The following is a 17119-nucleotide window of genomic DNA, read 5'->3' as shown; positions in this document are numbered from 1 at the left end:
CAAGCAGACTCCTGGTGTGCCCTAGCCCAATCACACTGCACCATGTCCAGCTTCAGACCGAGCTGTGGACGCCAGCTCCTGGTTCTGCTGCTGGTCCAGCTCCAGCTCAACCCGGGGGCAGCCCAACCTGAACACAGGACACCCATCTACCAACGCCTCCAACGGATTGACGAACAGGTCAGCTGTGTCCTGTGTGTGTGTGTGCACATGCATGGACATAGGTATTTATATTCTAAAAGATCTTACTACCGTGAACAATCAAAATGGATAAACGTTTGATAAGACCCTCCTCTGGTCTCTCAGTTCCAGCGTTTCCAGGAGAAGACTCTGACCCATTTGGAGACTTTGAACCGGCGCCACAACGTGTCCTCCAGTCTGGAGGCCCGGCTGCAGACCCTAACAGACCAGTACCACGGCCTCTCCCAGGACCTTAACCACCTCAGAGAAACCACCAGCCAGGAGATGGACTCTCTCAGGTAGAGAGGGGCCATGGGCATTACACGATAAACAGTAGAACAACTATTTATACACTTACTGAACATCAGGGTGTGATGTCAGATGGCTGAGCGGTTAGGGAATCGGGCTATTGATTGGAAGGTTGCCTGCAGTGAAAAATGACGTGTCCTTGGGCAAGGCACTTCACCCTACTTGCCTCAGGGGGAATGTTCCTGTACTTACTGTAAGTCGCTCTGGATTAGAGTGTCTGCTAAAATGACTCAATGTAAATGTAAGTAACCAACATTCCTGTGATCTAATGCCATTTCTGAGACTTGGACTGCATTTGATAGAACAAGGTTTTCTCTCCCCTGCAGCCAATGGATGTAACACCACAAGAAAGATTGAAATCGATTGCATGTATAACACACACAGACTACATGACTTTCTCATGATTGTGCTGTGTTTTGGTTTTATCCTGTATAATTTTGAATAGCTTATCATAAATAAGAAATGTCCAATACAAGTAAAGGTTGATAATATGTCAATACTGTGCTATACTTTGTTTGTCATCTTGTAACATCTTTCACTGGGCACAGGGAGTCCTGCAGGAAGATACAGAAGAAGAGCAGGCGGATGGAGGGCTGGCTGGCGTCCCTGGAGAGGAGCCTGAGAGACAGCAGCAGACAGGCCCAGAGACAGAAGCAGGGGCAGGGGGACACTCCAACTTCACCATGGAGCTCCAAAACCAGGAGGGGAGACTCAGCTCCATTGAAGCCCAGCAGGAGCAGCTCATGGTCGGCTTGAGGGATCTGCAGCTGTCCTTAGGGGAGAAGGACGTTCAGATGAGACAGCTGGAGCGGAGAGTTGGGGAGATCGTTCAAGGGAATGGTGTATCTGTCAGGGTGTCTGGGAGGACAGGGGACCCCATCAACCCACAGGACCCAGCACCACCCAGGGCCCAAACCTCCAGAAGAGATAGGGTCAGGACAAGCCCTCATCTCCAGCCCAAACACACCCCACCTCACTCAAACCCCCAGTACAATTTACATACCCATTCCCAAACCCAGCCCCAGTCTAGCCTCAAGCCTCATCTTCATTCCAATCTCCATCCCCAGGCTTATTCCACAACTGAACAGCCTCAACCTATAAATACCCAAGAGAGAAGAATGAGGACTAGAATTCAGCTTCCACCCCCTCAACCTAGCCAGCGCCCCAGCCATAGGGAGGGGAGAGGGAGGCACGAGACAGGAAGGCAGAGCCAGGAGCATGGACTCATCAAGGAGGGGGCAGTATCACAGTTTGGGTCAGAGTGGAGAAAGGGCAAAGAGATGGAAAGGATGGCAGGAAACGAACAAAGAAAAATATCTGCGGACGCCTACAGAGAATGGAAAGGAGGGGGAGAGGAGGAGAGACGGGAAGATCCAGCCATCCAGAATCTTCTGCAGCTTCCTCTGAGGCACAAGATCCCCCAGCTGCAAGGACCCAGAAAGGAGGGCAACAGTATGTTCAACCTTGTTATTGCACATGCCAAGTACCACCAATACAACCAGGGTCTCAACTGGAGTGTATGACATATCTATAACCAATTTGCAGTGAACCAATGCATCTCGATCTGCATCTAAACTCACTTTAAATCTCAGAGCTGAGGGAAGCTGAGAGGTCTGTTAAAGGTATTGCTAGTTTTGTTTACACTCATGCTCTCTGGATAATGGTGAGATTTTACTTAACATCACGTACCTTTAAGCTCACTTATCCTGGGAATCTCTAACTTCTACTTTAGAGATGAGTAGAACAGACATCTAGTTCACCTCTCCCGTGAACATAACTCACATAACACCCACAAGTAACTCAACATCACAGGGAAGTAGGACAAAGAGAAAGGGAGTGACCGAAAGAGAGAAAGAGAGGAAAAAAAGAAAGAGGAATGGAAAAGAGAAAAAAATTTGATGAGAGATGGAGAAATGTTAATAGATTCTTCTGTCAACTTTCTTTTTGAGGTAGGGCTTAGAGTTATGCTCACATCTGAGAAATCAATTTAATGCTCAAGGGTGCCCTTCAGAATGAAGAAACTAAGAAAGAAAACTGCATTTGTTGATCCGAAGTAATGGAATAGAGACCATCTGTTGAACACAACAGTCTCTTATCAACAGCAGATGTTGGGCTGGAACATTGTTGAATCATAGATACTTGTTATTATTGCACTTACATCTTTACGTATGTTAAAACGTACAATTTATAAAACGGCACAGATTTTCAGACATTTCAGTGACAGATTTGTGCTTTTATCAGAATCAGACAGAGAGCCAGTTGGCAGTCTGGTAGCCTTGGCCTTTGCTTCAGAAACGTTCAGTGAGCTTTACAATTGACCACAGGTATCCATGGTTCCGGATATGAAGGGGAGAGAACTGAGCAGCTGGGGTTGTTATTCTTTAGAAAATGTTTCCCTGGATGCAACCTGAACTCATTTATCTTAACTTACAGCTACAACACCTTCAACCTGTATGATAAGTGAGGCTACTGTGTGATGTGTTATCCAATCAGAAAGTGTTGTATGCTTGCATACACAGGTCCAACATTTTCCTCTGTAGTGATAGTGTAGACTTACTCTGCTCAGACAGCAAGGTTTAAGATAAATGGTGTTTTGGTGATTTGATGGGTTTTGTTTCAATTCAAATTAATCAAAGTCCAATAATTTCCTCTGCAGGGTGGATAGCAGGACATGGGTAATTGTTACCACACTACAAATAGATCAAGGTCTCCTCTTAAACTATAAACATACTAAACGATCCTGTTCACTCCCCAGTCTGTAACGTGGACTCCATGCTGCTCTTCCCTTCTGCATCCTCGGATAACTACGTCACCTTTGCACGGAGCTTGCCCAACCTCCCGGAGCTGTCTGTGTGTCTCTGGCTCCGCGTGGATGTGGGGTACATCGGAACGCTGCTCTCCTACGCTACCGAGGACAACGACAACAGTCTGGTCCTTTACGGGCACAGAGCCACCGTACCTAGGGACACCCTAGACTTTGTGTTGGGCGACCCCGTCTACAGACAACTCCACGTGGACGCTGTCCTCGATGGCCGCTGGCACCACCTCTGCTTCCTCTGGTCCTCCATTGAGGGACGTTTCTGGCACTACACCGACCGGCGCCTCACCTCCACGGGGTCAAAGTTCAGGAAGGGCTACGAGGTACCCGGGGGTGGTTCGGTGGTGCTGGGGCAGGAGCAGGATACCGTAGGGGGAGGGTTTGACCCCGAGGAGGGGTTTGCGGGGCGTATTGCAGGGTTTGTGGTGTGGAACAGGGTGCTAAGCCCTGGGGAGGTGGCAGGGGTAGCCACAGGGAAGGGGGTACCCCGAGGGGTGGTGCTGACCCTGGAGGATGTAGCAGGTGTGCATGGAGAGGTCCAGCAGGTGGCATGTGAGTGCCTAGAACACTGTGTCTGAAAGACTGAGGTCCCAGCTGGTCCTTTTTCAAACCGCACATTCCTTCCTACACATAATGCTACTCACTTTTGCTCAGAGACCACATCTCATGTGCATGTTTATAGAGAAATGCCTCAGTCAACACTGATCATCATCCCAGAGAGGAACAGGGTGTGTGAATTATCCTTCTGACTTTGCTGGTGTCAAACAGTGTTGGGTGGAAATAAAACTACACTTCTTGTAGACATGCAGATGCTGAATCTGTAACCATTTGTTGTTTAAAGGTCATTGTTGATAAAAAAAAAAAAATGCTCTTAATGTAAAGGACCAACTGTAGACAAATGTATTTTGTTCATTCAAGAAATATTGGATCTTTAATGAAAAATTCTCTGATCAACTATAACATACCATAGTATGGTACAGACCGGTAGATGTATTGTTGTTGGCTCATGTCATAAACTAAATCATAAATGAGACACATTTCTTCTCATTCTTTTTCACACGTTTTTGATAGACTGTAGAGTAAATCCTTGTTTTCCCATTTTACCTTGTGTACTGGACATATTTACAGAAACGTGAACAATGCTTTGAAACAAGACGTTTTAGAATACAGAAATGATATCAATGTGAATGGAGTGGGCTATTGTGAAACCTCAGTCGAAGACGTGAGCTGCAGAAACGATTCTACTTAGCGAACTACATAATGTATGGTCTATTGTGCTACCCGTAGAAATCGTCACGGGTTTTTCTTGTTAGTCATGGGGAGCTGAGTATTGATAGTTAGCTAACCAGCAAGAATTACAGTTTACACACTGTTCCAGTAATTGTAAAAGTGGCAAACTATCTGAACAAAGCATGGCTAACATCACGAAGAAAGTGTCGTGGTCCAGTCGAGGTGACGAGTCAGGAGGCGGTGAACGGACCCCGCTACTCAACGGTTCAGAAGACGTCAGATACACCAGACAGGTAGGTAGTCTAGCTAGCTTGCTAACTCAGCAAGTTAGTAGCAAGCAAACGTTTAACTTGCAATGACAAGTTTACACAATGTGAACCCTGTGTGAAGTTATGATTTGCTGTGAGATTATTGCATTTCACTAATTTGATTGCAAAATGCATGCATTTTGCGAATGATTGCAAGCTAACAACAAATGCAAACGTCATGAGCTGTGCACTGTCAGAATATCTCTGCTATGTACCAGTATTGTAGCGATAAGATGGCAATACACAAGGCTTTTAAAGGTGAAAGATCGGTGAACTGGAATCTTCTAAATAGCCGGCGAGTGTTGAAAATTGAAGAATTGTGGAAACTCAACTTCCTTCTTTTTTGAAACACTAAACATTCAAGTCAATTTTAAACTTGTTTGTAATTACGGTTAAACACTTCCTGTTCAACATGTTATTGTACATGTTAAACTGGAAACAAACAGACCTTTTTTGCATATGTGTAATATCTTTGATCCATAGTTTTCCGGAGGACGTTTATTTCAAATAGGGAGGCTGAGCACGGTGGATTTAGAAGAGGAGATAACATCAGAGGAGGTAAAGTTCAGCTTTCTCTCTACCTCTGTCCTTCCCTGTGACACCAGACCTGTGTTGAAGATGCAATTTAACAGACGCTGGACCTCAAATCACAGCATCAATCACCCAGAGATAAACACAGTCTTAGGTCTGTGAATGACCGTAGCTGTTTACCTTGAACATGGATCAGTGCAAAGTGTGCAGAACTGAATGTGAGCAACAATTCTGGGGTGAGTTAGTACTGTACTGTGCCAGGACAGATGTCTTTAAGTCCCAAGGTTGAGATGCACTGGTCTTGTACAGACCTCCTTGGCTCTGTGCCTCAGAACCCCTCAGCAGTCTACACAGGAAAAGACAAACAAAAACAAAACCGTTCATACCAGAGACCCACAACTGACCTCAGTGTTGTTTCTTGGCAAATTTCTCAGAGCAAGTTCCCTGAGGTTTATCCTAGTTACATCCATGAGTATAATTTAGAGTTATTTGACTTACTCAACTGAGGATGATTAAGCAATCTACTACTGCACTCCCTTGCACACAGAGACACCATTTAGTAGTGCAGTAGAAGAGTGCAGTGAGTTTCACTGCCATTCACTGAATGTGGGGATCAGTCATGCTGTACAAGTTTAGCTTTAATCATGGGCCCATTGTACACATCTTCAATTCCACCACAATAACCAAGAACTAAAGAAGATTAAGACATTAATGACCTAATTACGAACCTGCTACACAATACAGCTCTGTGTAACATCTCAAACTATGTTTAGGTGGCTCTGCACAGCCTAGAGTGGAAAGACTTTTGAGAGGAACAAGACAACCAGCAGCAAATCTGAATCATCTACTGAAGAACACAAGACTGGAAACTGTTACTTTAGTCTGTGATGATATCCAGCTCGAGTCCAGTTTGGTCCAGCTTGTAGGGTTATTTGGGGATTTCGCAACCAGCATGCCCTGCACAGCCACTTCCTAATCTCAGTTCTGCTACGGGCTGATGTGAACTCTTCATCGGTTCCTTTAATTTGCCTGTTGGTTGGTGCATCTGAAAGGGAAGAGCTGCATGTGCACGAGTGTAATCTCAGTGGTCCAGAGTGTTTTTTTTTTCTTGCACTGATACAAACATGTAATCCTCTCATACCCCCAAATGGACAATGAGCTTTGTCGTAAGGGGGCATGAGGGGAAAACCTCTTAAGACCGTTGATATGGACCCTGATCATTTCTCTCTGTCATGGCCTCGTTCCTCTATCCCCCTGCCCCAACAGGAGTCACTGAGGAGCCGGCCCAAGGAGATCCCTCACAATGAGAAGCTGCTGTCGCTCAAATATGAGGTAATCAAAGCCAGACAACTCTGTACAGTATGGTAACTCCTACTGAGGGCTATTATAATATGGGTCGTAGTTTAGTCTCATTGTTTTTTGGGGGTACTACAGAGCCAGATTGAGATGGTCTAAATACAACAGATGCATTTAAGTTCAGATGGTATGCGACCAATGTTGGGACGCCATTTTGTTTCAGAGTCTCGACTACGACAACAGCGAAAACCAGCTGTTTCTGGAGGAGGAGAGACGGATGAGCTACGTGGTGAGTGGATGCTTGCTTCGAGGAGGAGGGATTCGTATCCGTCGTTAATGTCTTCTGAACAGTGTCACGACAACGTTGGACGATTCCCTTCCACTTCTCTTTCCTCTTGCTCGGTTGACTACGAATTCCCTTTTCCCTCCCAGGGCTTCAAGTGTCTGGAGATCAGCCGCTGGGTGGTGTGTGGTCTTATCGGCTTCCTCACTGGGCTCATCGCCTGCTTCATAGACATCGCGGTAGAATACATGGCTGGACTCAAGTACTTAGTCGTCAAAGATAGTATCCTTCTACTTAACCAATCATCTGCAACCATTTTCAGCCAGCAGGCAGACAGAGTGACGGGCGGAAGGATGGTCAAACATGCAGTCAGACAGGCAGTCAGACAGGGAGTCAGTCAGACTGACAGACAGGCATGGTAGAGCTGTGTCATAGTCAGCCTATATCCCTACTTTTGTCATTCACGTGTAGCAAGGCCAATAGAAACAGACTTTCTGTAGCAAAACAACATCTGGGATGTGTCCTGTTTCATGATTGGTGGCCTTGACGTTTGACCTTCCCAGACATAGAAAAGTTCACAGAGGTGGGAGGGCTCTCCATCTCCCTCATCCTCTGGGCTGTTCTCAATGCTGCCATCGTCATGCTGGGAGCCATTATAGTTGCCTTCTTTGAGGTAAAACGTGTGTGTGTGTGTGTGTGAGTGTCAGTCGAACTAGAACTGAAATATTAATGGGCCCTCAGATAACCTGCAGCACTAAAACGCTGTGATGGATCCTGAGTGTTTTAACTTCCTGGTTCTGCTAGTGTAGCATACCACAGTGTGAAGGAACCCAGTGTGTTGGCATGTATACAGTGATGGAACTATGTAACTGGAGCACCAGTCTCCTACATACTGTGTGTCTGTCCCCCCCCCCCTCTCCCCCCCAGCCCATTGCAGCAGGTAGTGGTATACCTCAGATCAAATGCTACCTCAATGGAGTGAAGATTCCCCGGGTGGTGCGACTCAAGGTAAGCAAATGCTGATCGCTGGGCCACTTGAGCTTAAAAAAGGGTACATGTAGCTCGGTGCCGGTTCGATAACATGTCGCCTCATGTGTTTGCGTGTGTGACGTTCCGCAGACGCTGGTGGTGAAGGTGTTCGGGGTGATCTGCTCAGTAGCAGGGGGCCTCGCTGTGGGAAAGGTGAACATCCGTCTGTGAATCTGGGATGAACGGGAAAGACGTCCCCTCCAGGTGTATTGTGTGTGTCTGACGTTACCCATAATCCCCTCAGGAAGGTCCCATGATCCACTCTGGCGCCGTGGTGGCTGCGGGAGTCTCCCAGGGCAGGAGCACTTCTCTGAAGAAAGACTTCAAGGTGTGTGTCTGCGTGCGCATGCATGGGTGTTACACATCCAAGGTGTGTTTGACTTTCATCTATTGTGTGTGTGTGTGTGTGTGTGCAGATGTTTGAGTATTTCCGTCGGGACACAGAGAAGAGGGACTTTGTATCAGCAGGAGCTGCTGCTGGAGTGTCTGCTGCTTTCGGAGCACCAGTGGGTGAGGAAACACACACACACACACATACCAACACACACACACACACACATACCAACACACACTAACAACACTCTCAACGCCTTCTTCTCTTCCTCAGGTGGGGTTCTGTTTTCTCTGGAGGAGGGGGCTTCCTTCTGGAACCAGATGCTAACATGGAGGATAGTGAGTAGACATGGAGGATAGTGAGTAGACATGGAGGATAGTGAGTAGACATGGAGGATAGTGAGTAGACAGTAGACATGGAGAGTAGTGAGTAGACATGGAGGATAGTGAGTAGACATGGAGGATAGTAAGGAAACAGTAGACATGGAGGATAGTAAGGAGACAGTAGACATGGAGGATAGTAAGGACACAGTAGACATGGAGGATAGTGAGTAGACATGGAGGATAGTGAGGACACATGGAGGAATGAAGCTGGAGGAAGAATATTCAGGAGTAGAGCACAGGGGAGTGGGGAGATAGAGCATCGTTTGTGATGGTAAATGTTTTGCTCCCTCTCTGTCCAGTTTTTTGCCTCCATGATCTCCACCTTCACTCTGAACTTCTTTCTGAGCATCTACCACAAGAAACCCGGAGACCTCTCCAGCCCTGGTCTCATCAACTTCGGACGGTTTGAGAGTGATGTGAGAGTGACACACACACACGCACACACACTCACACTTCCTGTAGAACTCCTTTTTCTTTAGTGTTTCTATTCCATCTGAGTGTGTGTTCCTGTCTGTGACAGAGCGTAGCCTACAACCTCTATGAGATCCCCCTCTTCATCATCATGGGAGCCATAGGTAAGACTGCACTGTTTTTATACTTTTCTCTTCTATTTTCCCCGAGTAGGCAGTTGGTCCCAGTTGTGCTTTGTGTTGCTCGTTGCCTTCAGCTGTCCAGTAGACTTACTGAACACATTGTGATCCATCTGTTGTTGCCCAGGTGGATTGCTAGGAGCCCTATTTAACTTCCTCAACTACTGGCTGACCATCTTCAGGATCAGGTATGTGTTCTGACCGGTTAGCCACCAGTGCTAAGTGCATCAGGAGCCACAGGGCTAGCCGCAGGCTTGCTGTCATGAGCTACCTTGATACCTTTAGATGATGATAACAAACATGACTATGCTGTTTTCCCTGTTGCTTCCTTGTTGTCTTTCCAATAGGCATGGCTTCAGAATGAGGAAATATAGTCAGTAACACAACCTGTATTTCCCTTCAGTCTCTTTTGTTTCTGACAGAAATGTGTACTAATTATAGCCACTGTATGAAATGTATTTTCTTTAGCTGAAGTGGGTGGAGACTCAATTCTGATTAACTGGATCTTGATCAGGGATACTTCCTGTCCTCTAGTTCTAGTAGATCATGGAGACTTTATAAATAGCTTCTGTTTTTTTTGGCGCAGAGTGGTGGTTAAGACTTGGAGATATTCCAAGTGTGGACCTGTCCTGAAACAACTCCATAGTCTATACGCCTCTAGTGTTTCCCTCACATTCAAGGAATCTGTGTGTGTGTGTGTGTGTGTGTGTTTGTCGGGACAGGTATGTGCACCGGCCCTGCCTCCAGGTAATTGAGGCCATGCTGGTTGCCGCAGTGACAGCAGCAGTGTCGTTTGTCATGATCTACACCTCAAACGACTGCCAGCCTCTGGGACCGGACCAGTCTGAGGAGTACCCGCTGCAGGTAGACACACGCTCCCGCTCCTGTTTCTCACAGTCTGGTTACCTCTCGTGAATAGTTGGAATCCTCCTCTTTCTCTTGATTTCTTTCCCTCCTCTGCCACGCCCCCTCTCTCTAGCTGTTCTGTGACGATGGGGAATACAATTCCATGGCGACAGCCTTCTTCAACACACCTGAGAGGAGTGTGCGCAGCCTTTTCCACAACCCCGCAGGTGAGCGTGTGTGTGCGCACGTCTGCATTCATCTGTTTATGTACACCCCCCCCCCCCCCCCCCCAGAGTAGTTTGACTTAAAAATAAACAAACTCCATCTCTCTCTCTCTTTCCCTCTCTCTCTCTCTTTCCCTCTCTCTCCCTCTCTCTCCATCTCTCTCTCTGTCTCCCTCTCTGCCCTCTCGTCAAGGGACCTACAACCCGCTGACCCTGAGCATGTTCACGGGGACCTACTTCTTCCTGGCCTGCTGGACCTACGGTCTGACCGTGTCTGCCGGGGTGTTCATCCCCGCCCTCCTCATCGGAGCCGCCTGGGGAAGGCTCTTCGGGATCCTGCTGGCCTCCATTACCTCCACTGGCTCTGTGAGTGTGTGTGTGCCCGTGTGTGCGCACTGCTGTGTGACACTAGGTGTGTGTGTGTGTGTGTGTATTTCAATGTATGTGTTTTGGAGACTGTTAGGTGTGTTATCTTTGTTTGTAACCCCAGTGTAGTCTATTGCCAAACTCCCTCTGCCTCCATCTCCCACTTTATCTTTGACCTGCTCCTCTACCTCCTCACACACACAAAGACAACCTACGCACACACACAGGGTGCATGTAGGGTATGTGTGTGTTTAGAACTCTTGAGTTCAGATTCCCTTGCTGGCCACACAAACGGCTTTCGCCCTTTGTGTGGCCTGGTCAAATCTGCTCAGTTCCTGTAATATAGGCATGCTCCCGGTGTGACCTGGATTCCTGCAGCCTGGAGCACATTTCCTCACTCCAGCCCTGGGTTCACTCTCTGTATTCTGTCTGTGATATATCTGTATTATGTCTGTGACTCTCTCTGTATTCTGTCTGTGATATATCTGTATTCTGTCTGTGACTCTCTCTGTATTCTGTCTGTGTTCTGTCTGTGATCTCTCTGTATTCTGTCTGTGATCTCTCTGTATTCTGTCTGTGACTCTCTGTATTCTGTCTGTGATCTCTCTGTGTTATGTCTGTGCTCTCTCTGTGTTATGTCTGTGATCTCTCTGTGTTCTGTCTGTGATCTCTCTGTATTCTGTCTGTGATCTCTCTGTATTCTGTCTGTAACTCTCTCTGTATTCTCAGATCTGGGCTGACCCTGGTAAATACGCCCTGATTGGAGCTGCTGCCCAGCTGGGTGAGTGATGGACACTAGAGTCACCATCTAGACTGACCATCTTGGTCACACTTGACATGCACCTACTTGAAACAGTTGGCTTCATACTAACGTCGACATGACATGTCCTGCTTGCGTCTTTAGGGGGCATCGTCAGAATGACCCTCAGTCTGACTGTCATCATGGTGGAGGCCACAGGGAACGTCACCTACGGTCTTCCCATCATGCTTGTGCTCATGACGGCAAAGATCGTTGGAGACTACTTCATAGAGGTGGGGAGTCAGGCGGCTGAGCGGTTAGGGAATCGGGCTAGTAATCAGAAGGTTGCTGGTTCAATTTCCCGGCAGTGTAAATTATGTTGTGTCCTTGGGCAAGGCACTTCACCCTACTTGCCTCGGGGGAATGACCCTGTACTTACTGTAAGTCGCTCTGGATAAGAGCGTCTGCTAAATGACTAAATGCAAATGCAATAGAGGCGAGACCGCTCAGCAGGACGGGTGGCATGTTAGATTGTGGTTAGATTATGGCCTTTGAATGGGATCAGTTCATGTTAGGGCCTCATAAAATTCGTCATCATTGTAGAATAAATGACTGGACAGTCCAGAAAACTTGTCTTCTGAATCCCCTTGGTGACCTATAGTGTTGGGGCCTGTTTGTGATGTGTGTCTGTGTCCTGCAGGGTCTGTATGATATCCACATCAAGCTAGGGAGTGTTCCTTTTCTGCATTGGGATGCCCCCGCAACCTCTCATTGGCTAACAGCCAGGTATGCGCTTTTCTGATTGGCTAACCCCAATCTACCACAAAGCCATAGCTAGCTTTGCACTTTACAATATTGAGTATTGATCTTTCTGTCTATCTCTCTGCATCTGTTTCTCTCAGAGAGGTGATGAGTTCGCCAGTCACCTATTTTAACAAAATTGAAAAGGTTGGGACCATTGTTGATGTCCTCAGCAACACATCAACCAATCACAATGGCTTCCCGGTTGTTGTGCGTCTTGCTGCAAGCGATGAGGTATGGAAGCCTCAACCTCCATCTTCAGCAGTAGCCTATGATCGGATCACTTGGCAGCAGGTTGCCACAAACAATGTTCCCCACTGATTTTCTTTCCTTCGCTCATCCCGTTCCCCTCCTCTTTTCTCAGTCCGGGAAGATCTGTGGACTCATCCTTCGTTCTCAACTCATTGTCCTTCTCAAACACAAGGTGTGTGTGTGTGTTTCTGTATAACACAAGGTGTGTGTGTGTTTACATGATGTGCCCTTTATGAGGCATTCATAAAGTTATCAAATGTGTGTGTGTGTGTGTAACGTTCCTGTGTGTGTCAGGTGTTTGTGGAGCTGGCGCGCTCCAGGCTGACCCAGAGGAAGCTGCAGCTCAAGGACTTCCGGGATGCCTACCCCCGCTTCCCCCCCATCCAGAGCATCCACGTCTCCCAGGACGAGCGGGAGTGCATGATGGACCTCACCGAGTTCATGAACCCCACACCCTACACTGTACCTGAGGTACACCCACGCTCTGAGATACACACACACACACACGTTTTCACACACACACTCGCTCTCAAAGGTAAACGCACACACGTTCACGCACACACACACACTCTCTCAAAAGTACACACTCATGTTCACCCACACGCACACACACACATGTTCACACACACTCTTACACACACCCACGCTCTCAAAGATACACCCACAGATCAACACACACAAAGACACACACACACACACATGATTATCTGATGCTCACTGTGACATTGATGTTCTCTGTAGGAGACCTCTCTCCCTCGTGTGTTCAAGCTGTTCAGAGCCCTGGGCCTCAGACACCTGGTGGTAGTAGACCACGAGAACAGGGTGAGTGATGTCGCAATCCTCCCTGGGTTTGGTGTGTGTGAGATCATTGATTTGGAAATGTGAAGCGAGCTCATGTGTTTCTGTACTGTGTGAAGGTGGTCGGGCTGGTGACACGCAAAGACCTGGCACGGTACCACCTCGGCAAGCATGGTCTGGAGGAGATGCAGCTGGCTCAGACATGATGGACACACCAGCAAATGCACGCACGCACTCCACACACACACACACATTACAAATATACAACTGCAGACCCTGAAACTGCACTGGTCACCTGTTGCCTAGCTACCCTTGCAACCCCACCAGCTATGCACTCCGATACTTCAGGAAGCTGGGTCAGGGGTCACTGTCAGCCAACGATGCCAAAACAGTCAGTCAGACGTTGTGTTATGGTCTACAGCTCCACATCAACATCTTCCATTGTGTCATGGTGTCTGTCATGGGTACCTCGGATGATGGTTGATGGTTTGTCTCTGTGTCCGTTTGGGCTTGAGACTGAAGGACTCTCGTTTCCTTCTGGGATGAGTGCTGTAGTTGTCGCACAGAAATGATTGTGTTTCAAAAGAAATTATTTGCCAAAAGAATCTACAGAAAGATAATTGTATCCTCTGAGAACATGTTATTAATTGGAAGTTGCTGATGAACTATGCATTACCTAAAGAACCCAACGCAGAGGAAAACTACCCTCCTGGCTTCCACCTGAACTGGACAGGAGGCCTGGAGTGACATCACATCTTACTTCTTTTATTTTTGCACTGTGAAAATGTATTTATTATAGCTTGTTTTAAAGTGGCTAGATAGTTGGAAGGAAGGACCTGTGTTGTGCTGTCACTTTTCCTGTCAGATGATCGACAGTCAGTCAGACCAGTGTCACCCAGGGAGCCCATTGGGTTTCTGTTGAGCTCTGTCAGATTGGGAACCATACAAGAGGATTCCAGTCGTTTCTCGCCTTATGCTGTAGAGGATTGTAGTAATTAGGTGTGGCCACAAGAGGGTGTCTGTGACATGTTGTGGGCAGGTCCATTGCTGTCAATGGAGTCGAACATGAATATTAGTGACACACACATTAGTGGACTAAGAGTTAGGATCTTCCAGGATCCTGTTTGCTGAACTCTCTTTACCCATAGCTGTAGGTATTTAAATCAGTGCTATAATCCTTTTTCGTGTGCTAAAATGACTTGTTGAAGGTACATGCTATGCGATTCAGTGTGTATAAAAGTGTGAATTGGTACAGAGTCCATTTTTAAGTTACGATGCACTTTTACATGCTACTGAGAAAGAAACATGTTTTTATTTAGAACAATCTATATGATTGTCACATCCATGATAATGGCAAAATGAATGTAAATTTCCACCATGTTTTTAATTTAAAATGTGAAGGCCTGAATTAAGAACTTTGTACTTTCTAACGACAGTGATCTAATGTTAACGTCACTGATTGGAGTCTGACTTGCCATGTCAGTGGTTTTGGATATGGTGTCTGAATAAATAACTACTGTCATCTGGTTTACTGTAAACACACATTCGAATTAGTTCAAGTTCATTTTATTCAAGTTTGGAGTAATTATCACGTAGACATTGATGTTTTTTTGTTATTATATTTCAAGTATTATTTTATTTTTTTTGGTTCCTCCAACTTGTGCACCTCTCAGAAATCACCAATGCAGTGTCCATGCTTTGTCTTTGTCTCTTTTGTTTGTACAGTTATAGATGTTAAATATGGATTATGCTGTATTTTATAACCATTTTGATGACCATTTTGTGAACTAATAAAGTTTAAAGTTTAAGTATTAACGATCAGTTTTATTTTACATTTCTTTCTATTTTCTGATATTACCTTAGAGAGACCAAAAGGACAGTGAGCATAAGATAAATGTTTAATGAAGACATCTTATATTGATTATAAATATTAATAAACAGTTTTACTCTAAAGGATAAACAAGCCCAATGATACAGAGGCTGTAGATGCATGGTTCAATAAAACAGAATATACCATATAAAGAATATGGAGCAGAATTTAATGGGCAAAAAAAGCCTGACGGTGGCACCTTACTGGTTTACAGAAAGCCACAACTATAAACGTGTTGTTGCAAACATCAAGAGAAACCCTGCTTCATAACCAGGAGACTCCCTCAGATCTAATTACATTACAGACCAAAGTAATAAGGTTAAATGCAGCTACATGGCTTACACCTTTAAACTCATCACAGCCTCCCAAAGCTCATCCTCTTAACCCGCACAGCCACTGTGCTACAAGCGATTAGACTTGCAGATCAGCAACCAGACAAATATGTGTGAAGAAGTTTGGTTTTAAAACCCAGGACTGGCTGGGTCTGTCTCTCAGTCCACAGTGGAGAGTGATGGAGACTGGATGAGCTCTGGACTGTGTGGGCTCCAGTAGGGTCCAGGCTGGAACTCTGGGTCTGGGTCCAGGTTTCAAGTCAAGTTCTGGGGGCTCAGATGATGCCAAACTGGGCCAGCTCGTGGAGCTCCAGGTGGCTGAAGGCTTCCCATGGACACACCACTGTGAAATCTGGAGGCAGAACAGGAGGTGGATAATCAGAATCAGAAGACATCACATTGGAAGAAGAGTTGCAAACTGTTAACATGGAGTAGATGTGAATAGCTTGTTGTTCCAGTTAAAAAACTGTTCAACACTGGTTCTTTGGTCATTTTGACATAGCTTTACTCATCTTGACATCTGTTTTCTTGTTGGTATATCCATTGATTGTATTTATATTGTTAATTGCATGTGTAGGAGGTCTACATCTCAGAGTGTGACAGATCCACTCACCAGTGCCCAGACCCTCCATTCCAGGGATGTCATCTCCAAAGCTGAAAACAGAATGAAAGGATCATAAGCAGCATCATGGAAACGATAGTTTGTTGTATCCTCATATGTGTGTCTGCACTGTACATGGTAAGATACAGACCATCCCTTGACTCTAACCATCGAAATACTGTTAGAACCATACAAATCTGATCTTTGAATTTTCAGTTTCTACATGCATGATTTGCATTCCTAGGATGAAAGCGTCTGCTAAATGAATAAAATGTAAATATGTCCCAGCACCCCAATCCAGTTTAACTTACAATCCCGTTGTCAAGTGAATCATAAAAACATCCCTTACCTCTTGACCCCTTTCTTGGGGGGCTTGCTCTTGAACTGCCGGGTCATCCTCTGCTTGAACTTGGGGGGTCCTCTCCTGGGGGTGGTGGGGCCGGTCACCCTGGTGGGGGCAAGGGGCCCGTCGCTCAGGCTGCTGCTGCTGCTGGAAGAATTCATCTCTGGGGAGTCTCTCAGTCTGAACCTGAAGATCTGGGGAGTCCTGGTCTCTCAGCCTGAACCTGAAGGAGTCCTCGTCTCGCTCTCTCTATGTCTGGAGAGACGCTGTGTCGTCTGGGGGAGAGGAGTCGCCTGTCTCCTCCAACTTGGACAGGAGAAGAGCTCTGTTCTGTGTGTATTTCCTGAGGCGTTTTCTTCAGAGGCTGTCTCCCCTCTCTCCTTCTGTGGATGTCATTGATCAGATGTTTCAGATCCTTCTTTCTGTTGTTCATTCCTGGTCTTCCCTCTCTTCTTCTCTTCTTCTGTAAGGGGTTAGGATTTTCCGAGACCTAAATACCCCACCCAGCCTGGCCCGACTGTCGTCACCATCACGATAATGCCATTGTCTAACAGATCGAGATGGTGGATCCTCCAATCGGCTTGTAGTTTATCCCTGCCAGGATTCCAAAAATGCAGGCCATAGTCTTTCATTCACAAGCCAATGGCAGACTCTGGGTG

At 46.4% G+C, this 17119-nt stretch overlaps 3 protein-coding genes across 4 annotated transcripts; 2 read left to right on the top strand and 1 right to left on the bottom strand.

Moving 5' to 3' along the window:
* The first annotated feature begins 42 nt into the window (after positions 1–42).
* LOC136940881 (pentraxin-4) lies at positions 43–4331 on the top strand. The gene is given in 6 exon segments (XM_067233211.1): positions 43–177; positions 304–476; positions 1035–1153; positions 1156–1418; positions 1554–1938; positions 3242–4331. Coding segments are annotated over 6 exon segments (1716 nt in total). The 3' UTR covers positions 3883–4331.
* Positions 4332–4671: 340 nt separating this feature from the next.
* Positions 4672–15123, top strand: clcn7 (chloride channel 7). 2 transcript variants are annotated; one of them, XM_067233441.1, is made up of 25 exons: positions 4672–4827; positions 5326–5400; positions 6640–6705; positions 6893–6958; positions 7102–7234; positions 7516–7625; positions 7880–7960; positions 8072–8134; positions 8226–8309; positions 8398–8491; positions 8589–8653; positions 8998–9114; positions 9219–9273; positions 9416–9476; positions 10011–10152; positions 10268–10361; positions 10552–10724; positions 11454–11505; positions 11629–11756; positions 12164–12249; positions 12366–12498; positions 12629–12688; positions 12811–12987; positions 13258–13338; positions 13434–15123. In XM_067233441.1, the coding sequence occupies exons 1-25, from the start codon at positions 4717–4719 to the stop codon at positions 13518–13520; spliced, it is 2394 nt and encodes a 797-aa protein (XP_067089542.1). In that variant the 5' UTR covers positions 4672–4716; the 3' UTR covers positions 13521–15123. The 2 variants fall into 2 exon arrangements, with proteins under 2 accessions (XP_067089542.1, XP_067089543.1); XM_067233442.1 differs by lacking the exon at positions 5326–5400.
* A 668-nt stretch (positions 15124–15791) lies between these two features.
* On the bottom strand, positions 15792–16621 carry LOC136940634 (retinal cone rhodopsin-sensitive cGMP 3',5'-cyclic phosphodiesterase subunit gamma). Its single transcript, XM_067232860.1, has 3 exons — positions 16467–16621; positions 16130–16170; positions 15792–15868 (listed from the first exon to the last, which is right to left on the bottom strand). The coding sequence occupies exons 1-3, from the start codon at positions 16619–16621 to the stop codon at positions 15792–15794; spliced, it is 273 nt and encodes a 90-aa protein (XP_067088961.1).
* Between the last annotated feature and the right edge of the window lie 498 nt (positions 16622–17119).

This window comes from Osmerus mordax, chromosome 3, assembly GCF_038355195.1.
Source record: "Osmerus mordax isolate fOsmMor3 chromosome 3, fOsmMor3.pri, whole genome shotgun sequence".
Lineage (NCBI taxonomy): Eukaryota > Metazoa > Chordata > Actinopteri > Osmeriformes > Osmeridae > Osmerus > Osmerus mordax.
The sequence above is the reverse complement of the archived record's forward strand: the minus strand, read 5'-3'. Positions and strand labels throughout refer to the sequence as shown.

Bases quoted from the DNA above. Each gene is read 5' to 3' on its own strand.
- clcn7 (XM_067233441.1), top strand. From the start codon at position 4,717: ATGGCTAACATCACGAAGAAAGTGTCGTGGTCCAGTCGAGGTGACGAG. The intron at 7,961-8,071 runs GTAAGCAAATGC...GACGTTCCGCAG, and splicing joins CCCGGGTGGTGCGACTCAAG to ACGCTGGTGGTGAAGGTGTT. The intron at 12,988-13,257 runs GTACACCCACGC...TGTTCTCTGTAG, and splicing joins CACCCTACACTGTACCTGAG to GAGACCTCTCTCCCTCGTGT.
- LOC136940634 (XM_067232860.1), bottom strand. From the start codon at position 16,621: ATGAATTCTTCCAGCAGCAGCAGCAGCCTGAGCGACGGGCCCCTTGCC. The intron at 16,171-16,466 runs GTAAGGGATGTT...TTCTGTTTTCAG, and splicing joins CCCAAGAAAGGGGTCAAGAG to CTTTGGAGATGACATCCCTG. The intron at 15,869-16,129 runs GTGAGTGGATCT...TTCTGCCTCCAG, and splicing joins AATGGAGGGTCTGGGCACTG to ATTTCACAGTGGTGTGTCCA.